The sequence below is a fragment of the Crotalus tigris genome, unplaced genomic scaffold (genome assembly GCF_016545835.1).
Source record: "Crotalus tigris isolate CLP2741 ecotype Arizona unplaced genomic scaffold, ASM1654583v1 scf7180000019386.494713, whole genome shotgun sequence".
Lineage (NCBI taxonomy): Eukaryota > Metazoa > Chordata > Lepidosauria > Squamata > Viperidae > Crotalus > Crotalus tigris.
Window position 1 is genome coordinate 1 of NW_024097511.1, and position 25,256 is coordinate 25,256.

Sequence of the window (25,256 nt, forward strand, 5' to 3'; positions counted from 1 at the left end):
CTGCTGAATAAAAGAACACTTTTATTCAGCAGTATGTGCCCTATGTTTAAATATCAAGCTGACTTTTTAACAATGCAGTGTATAGTTTCTTTTATGCAGGTTCATGTTCTTTTATGTTATGAAAGAGAAAATTCATCTCTGATGGAACAATTCCTAATTTGTTGGCAATTTAGTTCTCTGGATCTAATCATTACACATGGAATTAAACTTCTTTAAGGACAAAATACCTTCGAACAAAAGGTATCTAAACCTATTAAAAATGGATCAAGTCCTGGGCTTCCAAACAAATTCCATGTTCCTAGTCTGTTTTTGATAAACCTCGATATCCTTTTATAAAGGTTCACTTTGCATTTCCTAAAAATAAAATTTATGAGATAGTTTGTGTATCAGCTGTGCAATATAATTTTATCAATCTTTTACTGTTATTACCTTATTTTTATTACGGTAATCTTTTATTATATATACACACATTTTGTATCTTGGATTTCAGCTAAAGCAACTGGAAGGAAAAAAGATATTTTTGAAACAAGTATACAACTATAGAACATTTAAACAAAAATTGTAATATGATAATTATATTACTAGAGCCTATAGCTTTCTCTAAGTAACATGAGATGGAAATGAGGTAGAAGGCTAATGGGGACAAAAAGTGAGTTATATTCAGTCCTTCTCTGCCACCAGCCCCATTCCCCAAATCTGCTTTCTAGGGTCTAAAATACAAGTGGAGGTGGGTGGGAGATATATGAAGATGCTTCAGAAATCTTGGATTTAGCCCAATGGATCTGGTTCCACATTGAAATCTTTACATTTCTGCTAATCTTACCATTGGCATAGGTATCTATGTGCTGTAGATACACTTATTAAAAAGATGGGAGGGGGCAGTTATTCAAGGAAGAAGCATTATGTTTGTAAATTGAAATTAATTTCAGTGTAGCTCAAGGTGGTAGAACTATAAGTAGGTAAATAAACTGCTCCCCTATTGCCTCTTGTCCAAATATTGTTAGGATTAGAAAGGACTAACAATGTTACCGTAGAACACAGTGGATTTGGGACACTGAATATCAGAATGTCTGATAAGACATTAACTCAAAGATTTATTCACCTCTCAAAGACTCCCACAACTGACTGCCAGAAGTTTACTTGTACTCATTTATCCTAAGCACCAATGATCTCCCCATAACCCTTCTAGAAGACAGTTATCTTTCTGTCTCAGCACCCTTGGAGATTAATTCCATGCAAGTCAAGCGAGATTAAGTTAATTGCATGTATTTTTGATGTGGAGAATTTTATTCCATTCCAGTGCTAAGGTTCATTCAGACTGTACTAAAAAAAAACAAAACAAACAAACAAAAAAAAAACAGGCCACCCAGATCAATTTTTATTCAATATTTATTAGTTGATAGCTACCCTAAAGTTCCTTATTTTTCTTTTGAGTTTTAGGCATGAGGATTCATTTTATTCATAATCCTTGAGAACAAATTTAAACTAGCTAGATGTCAGCATCTATTGATTGTTTTATATTTAGAAATTATTTTTATTAATTCATGTTTCCTATTGATTTTTATTTTGTATTCTGAAAGAAGACCATAACAAATGTTTCCATCTAATTTACCTTGCTCACTGCTTATGGCCAGGATCCTCATGCCCCTATATTTTTTCTCTTTATAGCAGAGATATAACACCATAGGTATTTTGTTCTGCTATCATCCACCAATTCAAATTAATTATTAAATATGAAAATAGATCAAACAGGTAAATGCTGAGCTAGGTAGAACATGCCATATAATGAATTGGGGCAAATCCCTGAAAACCATCTTTTGATTTTTTGAAAGTAAAATATATCTCAACTTTCAACTAAACACCTTCAGCATATTTTAAAGCCTTGTTTTGTCTGCAATTTATTTTGTCCAATTTGCACTGCATGTCTTCCATTCTCTCATTTACTGCCTCCTGTTTGTGCATGTGAAAACAGCCATGGATATCTGTCTTAAGTAAATTACTTCTTGATAAACAAGAAATCTCACATTTTTTGCCAGCTATTATTAACCAGATTTACAAGTATTATATCTTTGGGCTCACTGTCATGTTTCAAAGAAGTCAGCAATGGTTTTCACACATTATATTCACTTTTCTTAATCTTTCCTTTATTGCATTCATTTTGAAAGTTTTTTAAAAAATTAACATTAGGTATTGGATGTTACCATAAACATATCTGTTGTCTAACTCAGTCTTCTCAGATGCATTGGAATTTCTCTGAAAATTGCCAGCTAACTGCACTGGATCTTGGGATTTTTAAAAAAATCAACAAAAGCTGCATTGTTTTGCTGTTAAGAATGCCCTAACAGAATACTACTGCTGTTAGATACATCATATACATGGTTATTTTTGGAAAGAAAAATCATATTCAGTGATGGGTTTCAGTAGTTTGTCCCAAGATCAACTGACTAGGGAATATGTTTGTGTGAAAGCTGCTTGATAGTGAGATGGGCGGCAGATAAATTTAATACATAAATATCTAACTAATCCCTAGAAACACGGGGATTTCAGCTCTGAGGATTCCAACCAGCATAAGTGAAGCCTGCATTGCAGCCTATCTGGAAGGTACCAAGTTGGTTAAGGCTGGTGTATAAACTTTTCTTCAGCAACAAATTAGACACAGGAAAGATAATTCCAAAACAAAATATATAACACAATACAGTTGTCGTCTTTCAAGTTACAACTTCTTCTTGCAAGATATACATTAACTTTTTTAACAATAATTTAATATGGCTCTTAAGGTGCTTTATTATTATACATCCAAATCAGTTTTGATTGATTTTAAAGTGTTTTTTTAGAGTTTATTTTATTCTATTCATTTTAGAGTCTATCCAAACTCTAGACGAGTCTGCTTAGCTTTAACTATATTATACATAGTATATACTATATAATATACTATATTATCTGCTGGTCTGCTACGAGTACTGTGCAGGGTAGGATCAGAACTAAAGGCTTCTCTGTGGTGGCCCCAACACTATAAGTGTTTCTTCTGCTACAGTCTTTGCACACTCTGGCTACTCTTTAAATACAGTTTGAAAATCTACTTTAAAAGCTGGCATTTACTTTTCCTCTATGGTAAATAAACATACTGTTTAAAGAATAAACTGTGCATTGTCAAACTGAGAAAGTAAAGGAACATTCGTCTTCCAAGCAGTGGGAAGTGTGCATGTTACTTTTTGATGATTTTGCAACTGGAGTGAATATAGCCAACGACGGTGTTTTGCGTAGTCTGATAGATGTCCTTATACAGTTACAAAATAGATTCCAGCTAACTTTTGAACTTAATGCTGCACTCAGCTAAGGGGGTCAGGTTGAAGTACTTTGTCTGCCAAGGCATTCCCTAGCTGCAGGATCTCAGAGCACCTTCTCCTCTTGCTGAAGGGAAGCACTTTGCCTCCGCAGAGCTCTCCAGTGTGCATTCATTCATTTTCATGGGTAGAAAGGGGATGACCTAATAAGGTCAGAAGACTGCAAATCATTGGGAAATTGTTGGGGGGCACCATCTAGAAGTCCTGCCCATGTGCAAAATGCTGGTTGGCTCAGAACTGTTTACCGGACATCGTGGGCAGGCAAAGTATTTATCATGGATAATAAACTTTGACCTTTTTTGTGTGATGGATTGTGTCTACGAAAAGAGGTGTGTGACGGCCTACAGTGAAAAGGCAGTTTCCCTGGAAGGAGGGACATATTCCAAGAGGGTGTGTGAGAGAGAGACAAAAGGCATCACAGGCCAGATCTGGATGCAAGACAGAGGAAATGAGTTACGATCACCATTCCCTAGAACCTTCCAGTGTACATCTGTTAGGGTTAGAGTAGTAGAATTAGGCTTAGTATGGCAATAGTCTGGTGTGAATAAATGCAGTACTGAACTTTGACTGGAGTGTTCTATGTTATTCTTGATCTGGACCTGACCTGTCAGCCATAAAATAGTGAAACTGCACATGACTGAGAGGTGTTTGATCACAGTGGGTAACAAAAAATAAATTCCAAAATTAGGACCACCTCTGTTATGTACATATTGTATTGATTGGCTGGTTTTAACTAAAAGTTTTATATTAACTAATAATTATAAATTCTCAAAGGTTGGTCTTACCAGGAGTCTGTGCATAAATACATGAATAAATAAATAATAAGTTCAGTTGATCACTTCAGTATAATTAAGCATAAGGAAATAGCACGGATGTAAAAAAAATACCAACATAAATCACAATAGTTTAAACATGGAAGATGAAAAACATAAAATAATTAACTAAAACTCACTTTAAAAACCTGTTATGGGATATCTATTTCCAACTGCTGTTCAATCAGCATTTACAGGACCAATTTAACAGACCTATTTAGAATGGGCATAATCCAAATAAACTGTTATTTATTTTAAGCATGTAATTAAGTTTCCCACAATGTTAAATAAAAGTTAAAAAGCACTTCACTTTTTCACTTCATAATAGCCATCTTTTAATGTTATAACATGCATTCTCCAAGAGAAACACCTATTTGTAATAATAAATTGTAAACAGAACTCATTACAGTTATATTGGAGAAATGCCTAAACACTAGAAGACCAGGACATAAATAAACTCTTTCCATGCATTTGGATTTGTTTGACAAAACCAACCTATAATGATGTTACCCTGCCTTTTATGCTATTGCACATTATTTTCACTCTCTGTTTTTCTGTGTTGGTTGTTTTCCCTTCCCTTGTTTTTTTTTACTATCTTGGGCAAACAATCTATACTAAATCTTTAAACAACTCCTCTAAAGACATTATTAAATCATGCCTGAGCATGGGATAAAAGGAAAACTCTCCCGTGAAACATGATGATCCCTGATTGATTTTAGATCATTTACATTGGATAATTTGGGAAGGTTTAAAATTTACAGCCAAGTACTTGCATTTATGGTAACTCTGATTGCTCATCAAAGTATCTGGAAATGATTTGCAATCACACATCTAAGCACTTAAAAACAGTAAATAAAACCCCAAATTACTATCTCCCCTGATAGATAAAATCCACTGCTATTCATGTCCATTAGAGAAACAGTAATACATATATGTTTTGCACCTTGGAGTAATCCTCCCCTAGAGCCTTGTGCTTTCAAGTAAAGGTCCCAAAATTTTCAGTGTTATAATCCCCATACATATTATTATGCAGCGGAAGTGGGAAACCTGCCCTAATTCCTCTCAACTACCTTAAAGTAAGCAAGAGTTTTATTTTCAAATTGATTATATCAATTTCCTTTCAAATGATTCTCGTCACCAGGCATAAACAATGCAATGTAATCCTGAGAGTCTGAAGAGTCTGACCTCTCATTTAGAGGAACTCAAATTTTGTTTGCAGTTTCCCAAAGCTGCTTCCTTGGACACTGAGATCACACCATTGTGCCATTGGGCAAAAAGCATTTCATTAAGAATGAAAGAACATTTGAGCAATTAACATAAGAATTTACAGGAAAAAAAAGACTGTGAGGAACCAACTAAATGATCTACTTGCCTGGATAAAAATAAAAAAGAAAGTATTACACATACTTGTAATACTTAAAATGCATAATACCATTTGTATTATATGTGTAATAATAAGCTATATTTGCTTCCTTTAAATACAGCACAATTATTTAACATTGTCTTGACAGGAAAAAGGGGTTGGCTTTACACAGAACTATAGTTTGATCAGCTGTGGCCTTTAATAAGTTTTCAACCTATGTTCCATACTTTCTGAATCCCTTTATCACTGAGGTTTTCACCACTTGGGAAAGAACAATTATTTAGACCTACAGATCTTTTTCTATGCTCCTGTACATAAAGTAAGATAAGAGAATGTACAATTGTTCATCATGTTATGAACAATGAAGCTGAGGTACGTGTACTGAGCAGCAGAAGATGGAAAACAACGGTAGCACAGAAGAGAGGAATAAGGAATTTTCAGCTTCGTGCTTCGAGGAGCACGAAGCTGAAAACACCAGCCTGAAGATGACGAATGGGACTTCGTCGAAATGTCACCAAGACACTTCCAATTTTACGCCGGAGAAAACCCGAATAACCAAAGACCTACATACAAACACCCGCGAAAACCTCAGAAAATATATATATATAACAAACACTAGGATATAATAAACCAGCCTGTTTAATATAAACAAGCCTGTGGTTAAGAAGAGTCACTAAGCTTTCGTCTGGCCAAAACTGCCGGCTTCATCAGAGTTAGAATAGAAGGAGATCGGGAAGGCAGCTCATATAGCTTCCTGCCTCTGCGCCTGGCTCCTTGAGCGCGTCATCGGCCCATTGAGTGTATTAATCCGTATCATGCAGAGTTGTTCCGCATCAGGCAAACTGTCCTTGGCTCCACTGGTTGTTTTACAATCCTCAAGTGCTCTTTTAGACTCATGTTCCAATGTGACAGCAATGCCTGCCACACGAACAAGCCTCCCTTACATCTATGGTGTCTCCGAGGACACGGCATGGCTGTTGGCCCCCTTCAATGTGAGTGTTGCCTATTGGCTCAAGCACACCCTTAGGTCCAAGGTCATGCATCCAAAAGAACCGCTCCCCAACGGTCAAAGATCATCTGTGGTTTACAGAATCAATTGCAAAGACTGTGCGAGCAATTACGTTGGGAAAACTGCTAAAAGGCTGAGGAGCAGGGTCCATGAACATGAACTGGCTATTAGAAGGCAGGAGCAACGCTCACAAGTGTGGGCCCATATGTTCAGCTCTGGCCACATGTTCGATCTGGCTAACGCAGAGGTTATAGCTCGTGAGACTACCAAGGGTGGCCGCCTACTCAAGGAAGCCTGGCTCTCTAATGAAAATTCCATCAACCGGCATATAGATCTTTTGCCGGCTTACCAGACTCTTAGGAGATGGGAAAAACAGCGCCATGATCTGCTGAGAAGACATTTAACTCTTCCTTGGCAGGATTGGGGTGGTAGAATGATGGATGAGATGGGCACGATCTCTAAGTAAGACAATGACAGCATTTTGCATAATTGGGACGATGGTTCTATGGGTGAGATGATCACGACTTCCATGGACCGAGATGATGGACCAAATGGCCCTAAGCCAGGGACGGACATGCTGAGGCAATCTGGAAGGAGGGTGAGGGAGGGGGAAGACAGAGAGCAGGAATGCCGGAACAGCTGCTTGTTGCAGGACTGGAGTGGAGGAATTACGACAATGGCCTTGGGGGTGGGGGAGGATAATGGCCCTGGGAGGGAGGGAGACTGGGCGCAGGGACGGATTGACAGCCACCCTCCAAGTGCTTGCACACACTCTAAAAGAGCACTTGAGGATCGTAAAACAACCAGTGGAGCCAAGGACAGTTTGCCTGATGCGGAACAACTCTGCGTGATATGGATTAATACACTCAATGGGCCAATGACGCGCTGAAGGAGCCGGGCGCAGAGGCAGGAAGCTATATGAGCTGCCTTCCTGATCTCCTTCTATTCTAACTCTGATGACGCTGGCAGTTTTTGGCCAGACGAAAGCTTAGTGACTCTTAACCACAGGCTTGTTTATATTAAACAGGCTGGTTTATTATATCCTGGTGTTCATTTTTTCTTTTATTTGGTTAACATAATGCCCAGGATTCGCATTTTTAGTATTTTAAAAGACATATTATATATATGTCTTTTATATATATATATATATATATATATATATATATATATATATATATATATATATATATATAGGTCTTTGGTTGTTCAGGTTTTCTCCCGTGTAAAATTGGAAGTGTCTTGGCGACGTTTCGATGAAGTCCCATTCGTCATCTTCAGGCTGGTGTTTTCAGCTTCGTGCTTCGAGCAGCCTGAATATATATATATATATATTCTGAGATTTTCGCGGTTGTTTGTATGTAGGTCTTTAGTTATTCAGGTTTTCTCCCGCATCAAATTGGAAGTGTCTTGGCGACGTTTCGACAAAGTCTCATTTGTCATCTTCAGGCTGGTGTTTTCGGCTTCGTGCTTCTAGGAGCAATGTGTGATCGTAGCTGTTTCTTCCTTTTAATTGCCAGTGGGGGTATGAACTGATTGGATGAGAGTTTGGCTGTGTTCTGATTGGATGGAGGTGTGTTCTGATTGGTTAGGAGCTTGGCTGTGCTCTGATTGGATGGGGGGTTGGCTGTGCTCTGATTGGATGGGGGTTTGCTGTGCTCTGATATAATATGTAAGGAAATATTATAATATATTTGCATACAAAAAATGAATCATCCATGATCTGAATCATTCATGATCTTTCCCACCTTTTTGAGGTAATCTGTGCTTTGGCATATGTTTTATCTCAGCTATTATGTGCCTACATGCAGATGTCATCCAGTTCATTAGCAGATTAAGCTTAAGCTGTCCCTCCATATTTCTTCCATTCCTTCACATCAGAAATCATAAAACATGGAATAATTTCTCTTCTGAAATCTAGAAATTCATATTCTGAGTATTTTGATAGATTTCATGGAACACTGTCTGAGCCTGTGTTTAACTGTACATGTTACATTAGATGGAAAGAAAGAAAGAAAGAAAGAAAGAAAGAAAGAAAGAAAGAAAGAAAGAAAGAAAGAAAGAAAGAAAGAAAGAAAGAAAGGAGGGAGGGAGAAGAAAATCTCCTAGTATCCCATTTTCCCCTCCTCACTATTGCCAATAGGTGGGCTTCAGAAAAACCATGTCAACCTCAAGGACAAGGAAAAGAAGCAGATCAAGGCTGAGCTAAATTAAAGAAAGCAAAAGGACAAGGGAGAGGGAGGAGCATGGAAAATATTGACCAGCAATCTACAGATTAGTCCAGCAAAAAAACCACATATGGTAGAAATCTGAATATTAAATCGTCATGTGTTTTCATCTACTTGAATAACAATGATCAACTAGTTATCACACTAGTTCTCATAAGAACATTGCTTTAAAAGAGTCGCCACCCTTCTAGATAAGTGAGCGCATATGGAATGTTGAAACAATGTCATTAGCACTCTCACAAAAATGACTATATTAATGAAAGTATTTAGTCACAAAATACCCAATTCAAAGAAAGGAAACTGAGAGGGATGAGCTCTCCATTACTTTCTCTCCTTCAGATGCTTATTTTTCCTCCTTTTTTGAGTCAATTTTTTTATAAAGATGCATCTGAAGTATATGCAGGGCACTGAATCATTTTTGGAAATAAAGACTATCCTTCTAGTTGGCATTTTGTTTTCCAACATGCCTGCTTCCGATTTTTTAACAAATCAGTACATGTAATAATAACAATAAGAATATGCAAAGCAAAACAGATGAAACCCATGAGCATGAGAATGGCAAGAGAGATGGATATAATCTTTCCATAAATCTTAGTAAGGTTTCTGGAAGCTGAATGCTAAAACTGAACAATATAAGGGGGATTATAAAAAAAATGTTTAAGCTAATCCTGCTGGGTCTTTTCACCATCATATTTTATATTCTTTTTCTTTCTTTCCCAATGACTATTACATGCTTCAGAGGTTGATCACAGAGACAAAATCTTATGCTTCTAAATCCTAACATTTGCCTTACAAACTTTTACTGTTTTTTTTTTTAATTATTATTATGTTAGATTCGGACATAATTGGAAATATTTGGTAGAAATTGCAAATTGATCTCCAGCTATAATGTTATAATATTCCAGTGTTTTGCTGCTTTAAAATAATTGAAACATTATGAATGGTCTTAGCAGTCTTGTGATCTTATATGCCCATAAAAACCTGAAAGAAAATCAACATACACAGATAAATGTTACTTTAAATTCAAAATATATCAAAATAAATTCTTTAAGGTATTTTCAGAAAGCATACTGAAAAATCTTTCATCTTTCAGAAGGCCATCAAATCAAATATATTTTTATTCAAATATCATATGCTCTCAAGTCATGAGCTTTTGTTTTTCATGTAAATTTCATGTATTTGCCCATGCCATAATGTAATCATTCATAACTGATCTACACCCAAGCTGCCATTCAGACTTCATTAAATCTCTGCAACATTTACTAACTCATCAGAATAAAAATGTTCATGATTATTAACAAATTTTGAAAGATTTAAACAAAGAAAAAAATCCCAGAGAATTACAACTGAATCATATATGTGTCAACTAAACAAGGTAAAACTAATCTATAGATTAGATTTTTCTTGTAGAAAAAAGTATAATTATACAGATCTCTACAATATAGCCGATAATTACTTTCCCTGAACTAAATTATGTTAACTACTTGGAAGTATTTTCCAAAGAACAGGCAAAAGGGGCCTATCATAGTTCAGTGAAAAGACATCTGGAGAACAGTCCATAAATCTGGTACAAGGCAAACCTATGATTGCCAATAGGTGCTACTACTGGCTGCCTTGGGCAAGTCAACATCTTGAGCTTAATTCTTCCTTCTCCAAAAGTAGAATATATAACTGGCACCATTACAAACTGATGACATAGAATTTGTGTTAGAGCTGTGTAAAGTATTTGAAAGAGGTGGAAATCTCATACAACTTTTTCACACATTGTTCCAGACTGTCTGCATATTCATGCACAGAAAGTACTCCACTTCTGCTAACATGTTTTGCAAGCACATCTTTTGGATGCTTCATACAATCCTAATTTGCATAGTGCTTTAAAAATTTGTAGAAGTTGTAAACTTCATTTTAGTTAACTACTTTCTAGTTTATTGCTTTAAAATTTATCTTGTCAACTGTATCATAAGCTGTTATAAAACTTTTTTAAAATTAATTTAACAGAGGACTTAATGTATAATGTAATATAATCCAACCTCTAAGGTAAATCTATATTATTCTGCCAAATTGCATTTGGGAGGCTAAAGTTGAGAGAGAATTGCTTGCTTAAGGCCACCCTAATTGTTTGATGTCAGAGAAAAGATTCATATCTTGAACAATACATAGCTCTAGTCACAGTGCACATAATTGTTCATGAAATATATTATCTCTGTATTGGCTTGTTTTAGCACAGCATCCGAAGCCCTGGAGTACCGGCTTAAGTTGTTTAGCTCCTTACAGTGAAACTTATTTCTATTTCTCTTTCAAGTGCCTCACTGTGGAAAGTAGAGGCTAATCTAGGGCCATTCGAAGACATTTTGCTGCCTGAGGCAAAATCTAAAATGCCCTCACCGTCACCCTCACCAAAACTCTTCATGGAGAAGTCATCCAACCTGGCAGCTGAATTTTAATTCAGTGCTGGCTGTTTCTATTTCATTTACATGTGGCAGGATAGTTCAGATGATACAGGGCAGGCAGTCCAGTACATGTATAACTTTGTCTACCTCCAATACCTTCTGGGCTTTTAATTTGGATATGCAAAGCAAGCACGTAGTCACTCACGATAGGGCGGCTCTTGTTTAACCCCTGCCTTGGGAAATAGGATTTTTCCTGTACAAAGAGAAATACCCTAATACTTGACCAAGGGCTTCTCTAATATATACCCAATATCATGATTTTTTTAGAATTTCAACTTAGAACATTCAGCTGCTAAGGAGTCAGATTAAAAAAAAAAAATCCTAGAGGCCAGATGCATCATACTGGCTTTCTATTTGCACAATACTATTTAGAAATACTCCGAACAAAATGAAGTATTTAGGAAGCTATCATAAACCACATTGTTTTCCCTTAGGATATTACATGTTAGTCATACCCAGCATAATTGTTGATAGATTATCTAGGTTTCAAATCTATCCTTGAAGGCTGGAATAATTCACAAGCTTATAATAACATACAATATAGTTTATATATTTCTAGCCAATCTTGACTCAGGGAATATGGCCTGTTCACTTCAAGGGATCTGAGTTCTTCAAACAGGGCTAGAAAATACAACAGTACAAGCCCTAACAAAAACTATCTCCTACATTCCTGCTTATAACCAACATGCCTTGTCTCATTTGAACTCTGATGAACTTGACAATCTTTTTTCCTTTTATTTCTTGGACATTCTATTTTAATTTGACTCTTAATCCCTTTTAATGTGACTCTTAAATAACTCATGTTTTAACATTTTATTTTAGGTTATTAAACCCCACCCTTTAAAAAATATTTACCAGGTTAATGAAATATGTAACACCACAGAAGACATATTAAAATAAATGCACTGAATCACAACCACACTACAGTCCTTGATATAGAAGTAGAATAAAAATGAAACCAAATACAAAATTCTGATGATTCAGTGTAACATAAGGGCCATATCTGAAAACTTGCTTTCACAATATTTCCCAAGGATTTATTAGTAAGATAGAATTGCTAGTAGAAGAGTAGAGACACCCAGCTAGATATATATACATCATTGCATTATAAATGTGCAACTAATTCCAAATGTGTTCTCTCATTTATACAGAAGTTCTGCAGACAAAACTATGAGAACCTCATCATGAACTTTTGTGTAAGTTTTTACAAATGCATGGGATGCAATATTTTATAATTCACCTGCAAAGAGCAATTTCAACAAACTTTACAAGTAGTAGCATTACATATTTGCAAAAGTACACACCATTTTAAGGATCCAACAAAACAAATACAGACATTCAAGCCAGGCTTGTTCTTATAATAAATCTGCATCAAGTGTGCTTTTATATTCCGATGTCCTTATTAGTGATTAACACATAATTATTTATTATTTGGTATGCAGTATTCAAAAATAAGTGTAAATCAACACACAAAGCATTCTCTGATCTCATTGTTCAACATATTTAAAAGGCTACAGCAAATTGATCTCCTATGTCTGTTGTAAGGTCACAGAAATTGATAACCTTTACAAGCTCTGATTATATAAGCCTGTCTGTGTCTTACAGATAGCAGCACTTGGTGAATTAATCCTCTGAAGGCAAATATATTGTAAGTACCTTGTTATCTCCAAAGTACTAAATTGAAGAATACATGGGATTATATTGACAGAAATTACATTTTCTATAATAGAGTTTAATATATCTGAAGCCCCTCTCTTTGGTCTCTAGTCATTCTGTCTGTGAAAAGCTGGTTAATGCAGGTGCAATAAAACATCACAACCAAATTTATTCACTAAAATGGATTACCCTTGTAATCAAAGTTTCAGCAATATTAATCTCTGACACTTTTGGAATAATAAGAAAAGAGAAACAAATTGTCTAGATCTCTTTCACGTCATATTGGAGCTTGCCTTAGCCATTTCCTGAATATTACTTCAAAGATGATAAGATTTCCATATTGTAAACAGTAATCTAAAATAACTGGGACAATTAATTAGATTCAGTTAATTTTACACAGCATTAGATTTTTATATAATTTAACTGCTGTTTCAGGGTGAAGCCTGCATTTCATATCAAGAACAAATGCAACACACTAATTTTTTTTAAACTGCATTTTTATCTATTAAGAGCTAAACTATTAGAAACAGCAAAAACTAAATATATTTTAAGAATTTTTAGTTTCCCTCCTAAACCAAGATTTGGGCATTTGTATTTCTGCTTGTTCTTTTTACTAATTAGTTTATTAGTAATTTTGTTAACCAACTTTCTCCATCATGGCTTGAGAGACATTAATAGGATTTAGACTGCTCCATGCTCAACTGCAGCATTTGTGAATAATATTAGATGAGTATGAAATAACTATAATAATGGCCAATTCATTTGTAATTTCCTAGCTGTTGAGAAATTGATTTCTTGAAAGGTAGCCTAAAACAAATCCATTCTAGCCAATCACCATACAAATACTTACAAAAAGAAACCTAACTATTTCCACTGCTGTGTAAAAGCCAATAGCCATAATACAGGAAGAATAAAATAACTGGTTCCATTAGCTGAAAGCATTCTCTAAACTATGCTGGATTTGCCATCCTAAACTAGGAAAGAAAGAAGGTTACTAAAAGGTGGATCATCATAATGCAAACCATTAGCTGCAAGTTGTCAGAGGCTTTAATGCTGATACTGGGTAAATACTGAAGTATAATTACTTACCAATTGTTCACTTGAAGTATTGTTAGCCCTGTGTCTTGTGCCAACTGCTTTTTCTGTTCTTCTGAAGGGTAAGGGTGCTGTAGGACAAGTAAATATGCATAAGTATCTCTAGCTATGTATCTATAATGTGGGTGTTTATTAAACAGTTTTATTAGCCATTTTCTTGAATCATAAAAATGTAGTATCTATAATTAAAGATGAAAATGCTGAGGTGTGTCACTCTCATAATTATTAATGGACTATTACATCATATAATTAATTGCAGTAAAAGACAAGTCAATTATAATGATTAGTGAAGTGTAGAAAGAACTGCCTGAGATACAAGTACTTTGATACTAAAAGAAGACAATTGTTGTGCCAGAACTAAATTTTAACTCTTCTTTAAGAGAATCATGCCTACTGTCATTTTTCCCATCTTGAATAAATAACTTCTTTCATATTCATGTTTTATGTCGATGTTTGGCTTATTTCTTTCCTGAATGCATTTTTGTTCTAATGATTCAATCCAGCTGTCTAACTTATGATTAAAATCAGTGATTGTATACACTACTCAGAATTCAATTGCTGTTAAGATTAAGGAATACAAATAATACATCAGAAATTCCACTTTTGCTGGGAGAATTTCAACACTAACTTTAGGAAGGCTTTTTCTTGCTTTTCCATAGCTTCCTGTTGCATGTTTATATATACCGGTATTCATTATATGCTGATATATCAATATAATTTAAAGAAAAATTATCAAAATTTTAAGATGGAACTCAGAGACAATACTGTTTTTAGCTAATTATTAGCCTAATTTGAAGTTCCCCAGTATTGGCATTGCTATAATCATAATTCAAAAAAGTTAAAGATTTTTAGTTTTAAAAAATATCAAAGGCTGAATGCTTTCTTCACATTTTTTCCTTGAAAGATATAAAAATAATATCTACATAAACATTTTAAAATTTGCCTTAATGAATAGTGTGGCAAGTACACTGATGGATTGTCCAGGTTGTAGTAATCACTGCCCAATCATTTTTGTCAATATTCTGAAGTTATCTATGGTTATATAGTGGAAAAAAGGGACTATTTTAATACTTTTAAGAATGATTTCATCATTTTTAAAAACGTACACATAACAAAAAAGAAAAAAGAAACGTTAGCTGACAAGACAAGGCAATGATGTTGGTTTTTATTTCCAAGGGTATTCCAAATTCTGAAAAACTAATATTGTTTGGCTGGAAGCCTACTGGGTCAGTAACAATGGCCAGAAAGCTGTTCTGGGTTAGACATTTCAGCTTTCCAACACTGAAATGAAAAAAAGTCTGTAACAGGTAATAAAGGAAAACTTAAAGACTATTGTAGCTTGACATTTTAAGATGAACTGCTGTGCAGCTACAGGACAAGAAGCTTATATGCTTTATTTTAGAGAAATAGTAAAATAAAATAAACACTGGAGACTTCTTACTATGTCTTACAGTTCTATGATAAATGAGTCTCTGATATAAGTGTTACCAGTTTCTTACATTCACAGTACTGTGATCATTTGTCTTTGGCTTTGTTAGTATAAACTTTTGGCAGACCATAATGCAAAGATTCACATTTTTTAAAAAATACCCATCAATACAATCCACTCTTTCTCCATAATTATAGCTTTACCTGCAAAGGTAACATGGGACCAGCAGGATTCATTATGCAGGAAAAATGAAGTCAATTATCCCTCTAGGTTCCTTGTGACTTCCAACATTTTATGTGGAAATGGTGATCAAGTGATATCCAAAATAACTAGCACTTGACACTTGCAAGCTATTTGTCAAGCCCTATTGTCAATGCTCACTTTTTCTAGTAGTACCTATCAGTTCAGTTCTAAGACAAGAATGGGCAAATTCCAATGATCTGGAACTCACTATTTTGGGGGAACCAAGATTCATAGTATGGAAACCAAGTTATGTATATAGACATAGGATTCCCTGTGTTTTGAAAAGAAGAATATTCTGTTTTGTTTTGGTTTTGAACTGTACTTACCTATTTGAAGGCTTACACTTCTTACTTTATATGCATTGCTTACGTCAAGATGGTGGAAATCTATACAACCAGTACTCAGAAATCATGACTGTAGGGCTTTGGATCACTTCATTCCCTAGGGACCTAAGTTGCCCACCCATGTTTTACAATAATTTAAACTGGGTTAACGGCCCTAGCTTTTGATATTATCACGCTGTGCTATCACTGAAGAAGGGTTGCAGGAATTGGGTATGTCTAGTCTAATGAAAAGAAGGACTAGGGGTGACAAGATAGCAGTCTTCCAATATCTGAGAGGCTGTTACAAAGATGAGAGAGGCAATCTATTTTCCAAAGCATCAGAAAGCAAGACAAGAAGCAATGGTTGGAAACTAACCAAGAGGCAAGCAATCTAGAACTAAGGAGAAATTTTCTGACAGTTAGAACAATTAACCAGTGGAATAGCTTGCCTTTGGAAGTTGAGGTGCTCCATCACTGGAGACTTTTAAAAAGAGACCGGACAGTCATTGTCTGAAATGGTATAGCTTGAGCAAGGGGTTGGACTAGAAGACCTCCAAGGTCCCCTCCAACTCTGTTATTCTGTTCTGTTTCACTGGGCTCATTTTGATCTTTTTCTTTAGTACAGCAATGATTCTTAAATTTGAGATTATATTCTTTTGCACACAATACAAATTGTTTGGGAAGTTTGAAGTCAGATTAATGGGATTAAATTCCTTAGATGTAACTACTGCTTACTCTAATGTTCAAAATCATATTCGTTCTTATATTGTTTTACCACCTTGCAACAGATCCAATTTTACATAACTTAGCAAACTATGCCTAATTCCATTCAGGAAGCAAGAATTTTCAGGACAGCCTCAAGCTACTGAGACTGAGAATTCTGTCTCCATGAAGCAATTTTCAATTGTTCTGGATCTTTTGAAATAGACGCAAGAACAGATAAAATTAGCCATCAAAATAATATAACTACTGTAAACAAAACATATGCACACACAGCCACATGCTGGAGTATACTAAAATATTTGAACAAAATTATTTTAAATTATGGTATGTTTTCAGTCATCTGATCTTTCTTTCATGCTCCTCTTCCCTCCCCTTCCTCATTGTCTGGTTATTGGCTTAACATCAATGTTCAGTTTCGTGAAAAAAACTGTAATTGCGATAATCACATGAAAGCCATTATTTCATGGAGATAATCTCTCCCAGGGGGAAAAAAAATCATAATGAGACTAGACTAGTTCTTTTAAAAAATCCAAAATGTTTCATACGCTTGAATAATTTTTATAATACAATTATTGTCGGAAGTCAGAATCATTCCTTCTACATTGCAAGAACAGCACTAAATAGACCAAGAATGAACATGCCACAGGCTAAGCCATGTTAAAAACATTCAAAGCATTGTTGATTCCTCATCCTTCAGGCTAGTAAGGCACATGCTACAGGCTACAGGAGAAACTGCACTGTAGCATAAGAATAGGTGATATTCCAGATAATTACTATTTTAACATTAAAACAGTGGAAATTCATTATGCAGAGTGGCAGATTTAATCTATCAGTCACTCCTACTTTGTACTATCATCTGGTTGTTGTTGTTATTGTTTCAAAGGAGGGAATCCTCTTTAAAATCAGTCAATTATTAACATCCCACTGGTTTTAGCTAAGAAGCATACTTATCACCGAGATCACTTTTGAGATATCAAAGGAGATTTGGCCACTGTTCAATAAACAGTGACTTGAGATCTTTACTTTTGATGTGTACATTAGCCTCATACCATTATCTCTTAAAAGCTTAATTATTTGCACACAATTGATCAAGATGGAACTTGAGAAAGGATTCACTCAAGTCTCTGGGAGAGCTGCAACACATTAGAAGAGAAAACAAATCACATTTAGATCTTAAAATGAGAATTAGTGATTAGGGCCATATATAAAGCAGAGCAGTAGCCAGAGCTATTCTTTCTGGAATGTTTTCCATTTGATCTGCATTAACACTTTCAAATACAGGAAAGCTATTAAACACTGATTATGTATGGTCAGATTTATGCTCCCTTCCCAGAACCAAACCAACACGTATCTCCCTTGAAATAATGCATATTGAAAGAACCCAGTGTGTATCTTTCTCTCTCTTATTCTGTGTATTATCTATTGAAGTGTTTCAAATTACAGGTGAGCAAATTCAGTTCAAGGTTCACAACAGAATTCTGATAGTCGTGACTTTTCATGAATTTATTATTTATTCAACAATAAAGAAAGTATGTTTTTTCTAATTTTCATTAAGATTAAATCAGAAGTTATTTCATACTATTTCAAAATAATAATAATAATCATTCTAGCCATTGTCTATCCACTGCAGGATGAGGACCTCTTCTGCATGTTTTCAACCAATATGGTCTAGAGCTTTCTTTTGCCAATTAGGCCCGCAATACTTGCTGATATCGATGCTCCATCTTGTTTTAGGACACTTTTGTGGACACTTTTTATCAAATGGAATCCATTCTACGAAAGCCTTAGTCATACAATGTATTTCAGAGCACATTGTACATTGCCACATTTAACAAGACTGGCTGATTCCAGATGACGTGCAGGGGAGGTATGTCAAATTGAAGACATCTTTGAGAAAAAATAGCCGGTAACCGGTTCCTTAGAACCTCTCCAGATAAGGACAGGGTGAGAGATTGCCCACATGTTATCTGAATGTCTGCTCCTCATAAAGAGACTACAGAACAGCAGTTTTCAATGGGATTGAGCACCAGGAGATGAAGGGATCAGTCCTTGCTCCCAAGTGCAGCAGTACCTTTTAAAGTACACTAAATTCACAAGCCTCATTTTCTAACCACTTTTGGAAATTTCTTAAAGCTATTAAACACCTTCAGAATGACAAGTTTTAAAAGTAATCAGGGTTAGTTTATCTTCAAATCAAATAAATAAATAAATACAAGCTAACAAACTTAAAGAATTTTAAATAAACAGCAAAAAGCTAAATAACATTTTAATCTAAGAAAGTTACAAGTGAATTAAAAGTCCAGATAAATTTGGAATATTGATTTTTACTATACCTTTTAGTAAATAACTATAAAAATGAATACCATATTTTCCGGCGTATAAGACGACTTTCTAAAGCGTGGAAATCGGCATCGAAGTCGGGGGTCGTCTTATACACCGAGTTGTCTTATATGCTGGAAATTACAGTAGTTTCCAGCATATAAAATGACTTTCTAGGCATGGAAATCGGCACCGAAGTCGGGGGTCGTCTTATACGCCGAATCGCCTTATACGCTGGAAAATACGGTAACTTTTCATGAGAAGCAGACTTATTCTGGCTAACTTTGCTGTTGTAAGTTATTACAAAGATAAGTGACTTTATGATTTTAGAAACTGGATACTAGAGGGAATTAAAGCATCTAAGCAGAAGGAAAAAACAGAAAAATGTTCTTGATGTTAGTTAATATTGGGACTTATCAAATACCCAAAACATTATAACATCAGAAACATTAAAAGAGATATTTGAAGAATGGAGCAGAAATTATTAACTGCAATATCAACAGTGTTGGTAATGATACTTGCTTTTATGGATAGACTATATCCAAAAGATGTTAATGAACAAATGACAGATGTAAACCAAAATTTATCTGAAAAGACAGAAAAAGTATCAAAGGTAGTAAATGACAGGCCAAGATAATGATTGGGAAAACAATGCTTTACTGGATATAAAAAAGAAACTGGCTTCATTTTTAAAAATGAAAAAGGAGATATAAATGACAAATAAGGAGAATGACCTGAAAAAGTTTTGGGTTTACAAAAAAGGTTTGTTAAATCCCTGAAGAAACCTGTGTGATGGGATAAAGAATTGAAGGGAAATCAAATCCTATAAAAAATATTTGATAGTTAAGACAATTAGGAGTAAAAGGAAGGAACATAATGTTGGTTTATTTGATCAAGGTTAAAATAAGCTTCTTTTCTTTTTTTGCAAAATTCTGACAAAGTTGTTTAAGGACTTTTTGCTGATACGAGGATTAAAAAGTTGACTTTTACTAGATCTGCTTCTTAAGAATGGGATATGAGAGAAAGAGATATTTATCTGCAGTATGTAATTTATAGGAGGGAGATGAAATGCTATTAAATTTATTTAGATTTGTGATGAAGATTGGAAGTCACTTTTTATATATTTATTTTCTTTTTCTTTCTGTTTATCCTGTACCTTTGCTGCTCTTTTCTATTCTATTCTCTTTCTGCAAGTTTAGTTTATATTGTAATCAAAACTTTTAGTAAAAAATATATTTAAAAAGAGCATTACTGATTCCCTTCTTGAGTAATAAGAACAGAAACTCTTGCAGCACCTTAAAGTTGTTATTTTAAAAGCTTCTGTGGATCAGAAAGCCTTCTCAGAATAATGTAAACAAATAAACAATTGAAATGGTACTTTGCCACCCAATTCCAAAGGTTTCTGCTTGAGTCTCACATGGTTTTCGCTATTATACACTTTCCTTAAAAGGATCACATTTGTAATATAGAGGTGCTCATTGATCCATCTTTGTTGTAGAAGCACAAGTGACCTCTGTAGCCTGGAAGCCTTTTACAAGGTTAGATATCTGAACAGAGATAATCTTGTTTCAGATATCCTTGCCCTGGTGACCCTCTTTGGTGTACTGTAATGTATTGTATCTAGCTATTGGCCTGTTGATGGGGTTGTAGAAATTGAAGTCTAAGGGGAAAAAATTCCAGATATCCAAGAGTGGTAATCTAACACAGGATAAGCAGGGATGTTCTTTTTCTCCATGTTCATCTGGAGGGTATAGCTATGACAAGAGTGAAACTTTATCAATACTAGTTTGCCAAGAATGGTCCTTTCACAAAAGTTTTCAGTATTAAAGCACAAGAAAGCTTAATGCTAATAACGTTCCTAAATATATATAACCCAGTGCAAGGACATATCCATATAGCTAGAAAGGTAGATCTTTTGCAATTGCGTGTGTATGCATGTATGTAACATTCTAAATTATCTTCCTTAAAAGATAATTTCCTTCTAGTTCCATTATTCCATTACAACAGAGACTTGGTTTCTTGGTAAGATATAAAATAAAACAGGAGAAAATAGCAGCAAGTGTCATTAATTAGCAGAAATGATAATGGAAAGCATTGTCATTGAAAATGCTGCCAGCATTCACTGAATTTGTGTCAGCTTTTAATAAGAAGGTTTTGCCTTCTTTGAAATAAACTGAATAAAAGTAGGCTTGAGATAAATTTGAATATATATTCAAGATGTTGTATCCTTTATGGTCATTTAATTTCACTCTCTGTTCTATCCCAAATATGACTTTAACATTTAATTTGTGAGGGAGGATTATACTGATTTTTTTTGTCTTTTTGTCTTGTTTTAATATTGCTGCATCAGTTGTAACACAGAGATTAACTGTGTTCATTTAAATAATTCCTATATTAAGAATACAGTGTGATGGGTGTGTGTACATGTTGCAGAATATTATTTCATAAATGAATGGAACTTTCAATTGCGCTAAATCTTTTTTATTATTATTATTATTTTGCTATTGAGCAAAGCTAGCAATACTATTTTGTCATGTTTGGCTCATCAAAATTATGTTCATTATAACACATTCATGAAGACGTATTCATCTTATTCTTTTTTCAACTTCATGAATTACTTTTACTGTTTGAATGAACCTTTTTTGTGTATCAAAGAGATACTTTGTGCCTCTCATTTGCATTAAAAAAGCAGGGCATCGTATAGTCTCTAACAACATAGTTTGAATTTATAGTAGTTGAGTCCTTGCCTCCTGATACAAAGGCAAACAAAAAAAGGACAATTAAGGTGTCTCCTAAAATTATTTTGAACACTATAAATTAAATCACAAGATTTAAGCCTGCTTTCTTATTTCTCACTTAGTAGTATTTGGATGGAAAATTAAAAGAGAAAAGAGAAGCAAGCAACAGCTTTCTTTTCTTTTTTCCCACTTACAGAAAAATATGCAGAAATATTTTGCATTCTATTATAATTGGTTAAGAAAATAAAAGTTTAATTTTGTTTTTAAATAAAAGTAATGATGAAATGTTCCTTTACTGACAAGGAAAATATATGTTAAATAATTTAATACTTTGTGGAAGCAAATCTAAAGTGACCTATCCTTTCCATCTTTCTCTTAAACAAAAATATCTGTGAATGTGTCTGTGTGTATGGATATGCATCTCTCTCTCTCTCTCTCTCTCTCTCTCTCTCTCTCTGTATCTGAACTCTCTCTATGCAATATGTGTATGTGTCTCTGTGTGTGTAGTGTCTGTCTATATGTCTGTTCTTATGTATATAATTTGTTTACATTGAAATAAACCAGGTATATTAGTTGTGATTTGGGCAAAATGACACATACATAAGATTAATTATTTTTTAAGTCTAGCTCAGCACCTAAGGAGTTTACAGACATATCTGTGTATTATTATTTTTGGCAACAATATGGAAGTCATTTAATACTGCTTTTTCCAGCATATTTTTTTTGTCATTTCTTCTAAGCCTACAACCTGAAGATTCCTATTCACATACTAAAATGGCCCTACCCTGTTCAGTTTTTTTTTTAAAAAAAATCAGCCAAGGTTGCCATTAATCATATGATAAAATAATAATGAACTTCCTCAATGCTGTCTATGTCTTACTGTTTATAGTTACGTTCTGCATCTCTATGGAAAAGAAACGAAAGGTGCTCTAATAATTAAATTCTATTATTAAAGAACCATCAGCCTGCACATAGTGAACAAGAAATGCCTATTGCTTACACACAAAAGAGGTTAAATATAATCAGCATCAACACAGCAATCAAATTAGGTTGGTAGAAAGTAAGAAGGGTTCAGTGTTCAGGAAATACTAGATGTTTATAAAAAGCATATTTAAAAAAGTCAAGCGCAAGTCAAAGGAGACTTTACTGCCCTGTTTTGCATGATCTTTGACCCGATTTGTGGGGTGTCTCAGAGTTCCCCTCTTTTGTTTAACATTTACAAGAAGTCATTTATCAGTTCAGAATTTGGTACAAACAGTATGTGGATGATACCCAACTGTATATCACAACACAACGCCCAGAACAAGAAGCAATGAATGAAAACTAATCATGCCTAAATTCTCAAAAGTAATGTCCATTGAATGAAAACCAATGAAGGACAGAACCAACCTAGAAATAAGGAGAAATTTCTTGGCAGAGAGAACAATTAATCAGTGGAATAGCTTGCCTCTAGAAGTTGTGGTGCTTCATCACTGGAGATTTTTTTAAAAATTGGACAACCATTTGTCTGAAATAGATAGGATCTCCTGCTTGAATACGGGGTTAGACTAGAAGACATCCAAAATCCCTCCCAATTCTGTATTCTGTAACTTAGTGTATTATGTCTGGTTTGGTAGGAATGAGGAAAAGTCTTCTGTTCAATATTAACAAGACTAAGTGGCCATAGCTATTTGGACCTTCTCCCCTCCCCCAATTCAGGGATGTTTTCATCACTGGCCTTGGTTAATGTTGCATTTTCCATTTGAGATAAGTACACAATTTGGGAGTCCTCACAGTTACTGCTCAACAAGCAGATGGCAACTGTGGGCAGAAGGGCCTTTACAAGATCCATTTTGTGTGTCAATTGAGTCAACAGTAACAATGGCAACATGTTTCTCAATAATTTCTATCATGTATGGAACAAATCAATAGCAACTTTTGTTTCTATTCCCAAATTATGTTAGCCTAAATTCTCAAATGAGATGTTCATTAGTCCATGCTCTTTTACCATATGTTATTTTCAACGGTTTTCCACAAAATAGGTTCCCAGGATGTTGAAACAGATCCCTAAACTATAACTACTTTTAATACCTTTAAGAAGAATCTCAAAATGTATTACAATCTGCATTATAATGGAAGAAAGTGATCACAGCTTGTGCAATATTATAAAATCTGATCTTAACCAAGCAGGTAATATGTAGTTTCAAATGTTTTATTATTTATGGATGTTTTTATTAATTTGAATTGTCTTATATGCTAGGTATGCTAGGACATGAGATTTCATGTATCTTAATTACTTTTGCTCTTTTAGTGATTACAAATTAGTTTTTATTAGATTGTTCTTTTGTAATTTTATTATGTAAAGATGCATAATTATTAGTTTCTTTTTCCATGATGTTTTAATTGTGTCTTAAATTGGTTATTACATATTGCACTGAAGGAATTCAGTAAGATATGGAAAGAATTACAGCAATATCCTGTGTGATAATTTGGAAAGGGAAAATTTATTAAATAATGTAATTCATTCCCATCAGTTTTCCACAAGAGCAACCCCAGAAAAGACATAAACTTTATCCAGCCTTTAAGGTGTTATTAAGGATATAGTTAGAACAGTTATTACTGATTAATTATAATTGCTTTGCTACATGTTGGGCATATGCTCAATAAATAGTAGGGCTCCTTGGCTGTTTTTGAATGCCCTACTTTCAACTTCTGCAAGGACTCTACTCTCTGAAGCATCTGCCACCTGAAAAGGATACATGGTATTGAAACAGAACAAGATTAGGAACAAGGAAAGAGTGGATCAGATACTTGGTTTGTCCTCTACTCATTTTTCTCATTTTTTAAAAAAGCTTTAAACTTAATGAAGCTGATATTAGTTAATGCTAGAGTGAGTTGCAAAAATTTTCAGAATTTAGTCCTGATGTAAAATGTAAACTGGCTAGAAAAACCAAAAGAGCTTGTTTGGTCCCATTCCATGATTACAGGGAGGATGCTTAAGAGACTAAGGATGTGGTGGTCCATGATAAACAAATTTACCTCCCAACAATGTTTAGCAGATGCCTATAGCTGGGATTAGCTACTATACCATGGACAGATTAGAGACTCTGTTAGTTACTGTATGCCTCCCAAGGTGAGGTCCTGGAGAGGTTAGCTTGGCAGCTGGCAATAACAGACTTTATTACAACGGAGGCTTGCTATTCATGCTACTGCTGATTAACAAGAGCAATTGTGATAACATTAAGGTCATTCCACTATACTTACAATTGCATAGGGAAAGGATGGTACAAAACCCCCAAATCAAAAAAGCAACATGTTCTTTAAAAAAAAAAATTCCAACATATTCAGCACATAAATTAGAGGTGGATGTATCACTTGAGTATCATGAAGAACTAAACTTCTAAAACTGCTTCTCAGAGAAAGCTAATGGATTCCAAAGGGGTTCCAATTTAGTAGATTTTTTTTCAAACTTACAGTTGTTCTTAGGTTTCAACTTTCGCTATTCTAGAATAAAAATATCCCTTGCTTTTAAGACTGAGGATGAATTT

At 34.6% G+C, this 25,256-nt stretch overlaps 1 protein-coding gene across 2 annotated transcripts in view; it reads right to left on the reverse strand.

Moving 5' to 3' along the window:
* Positions 1 to 8,142: 8,142 nt before the first annotated feature.
* Positions 8,143 to 25,256, reverse strand: part of LOC120316518 (homeobox protein Meis1) — a 142,026-nt gene continuing 124,912 nt past the window's right edge. The window contains exon 9 of one of the 2 annotated variants that reach the window (XM_039362218.1): positions 8,143 to 14,025. In XM_039362218.1, the coding sequence (XP_039218152.1) occupies positions 13,945 to 14,025 (81 nt within the window). In that variant the 3' untranslated portion in view covers positions 8,143 to 13,944. The remainder of the gene's footprint in view (positions 14,026 to 25,256) is intronic. The other variant, XM_039362219.1, reaches the window with a different exon arrangement.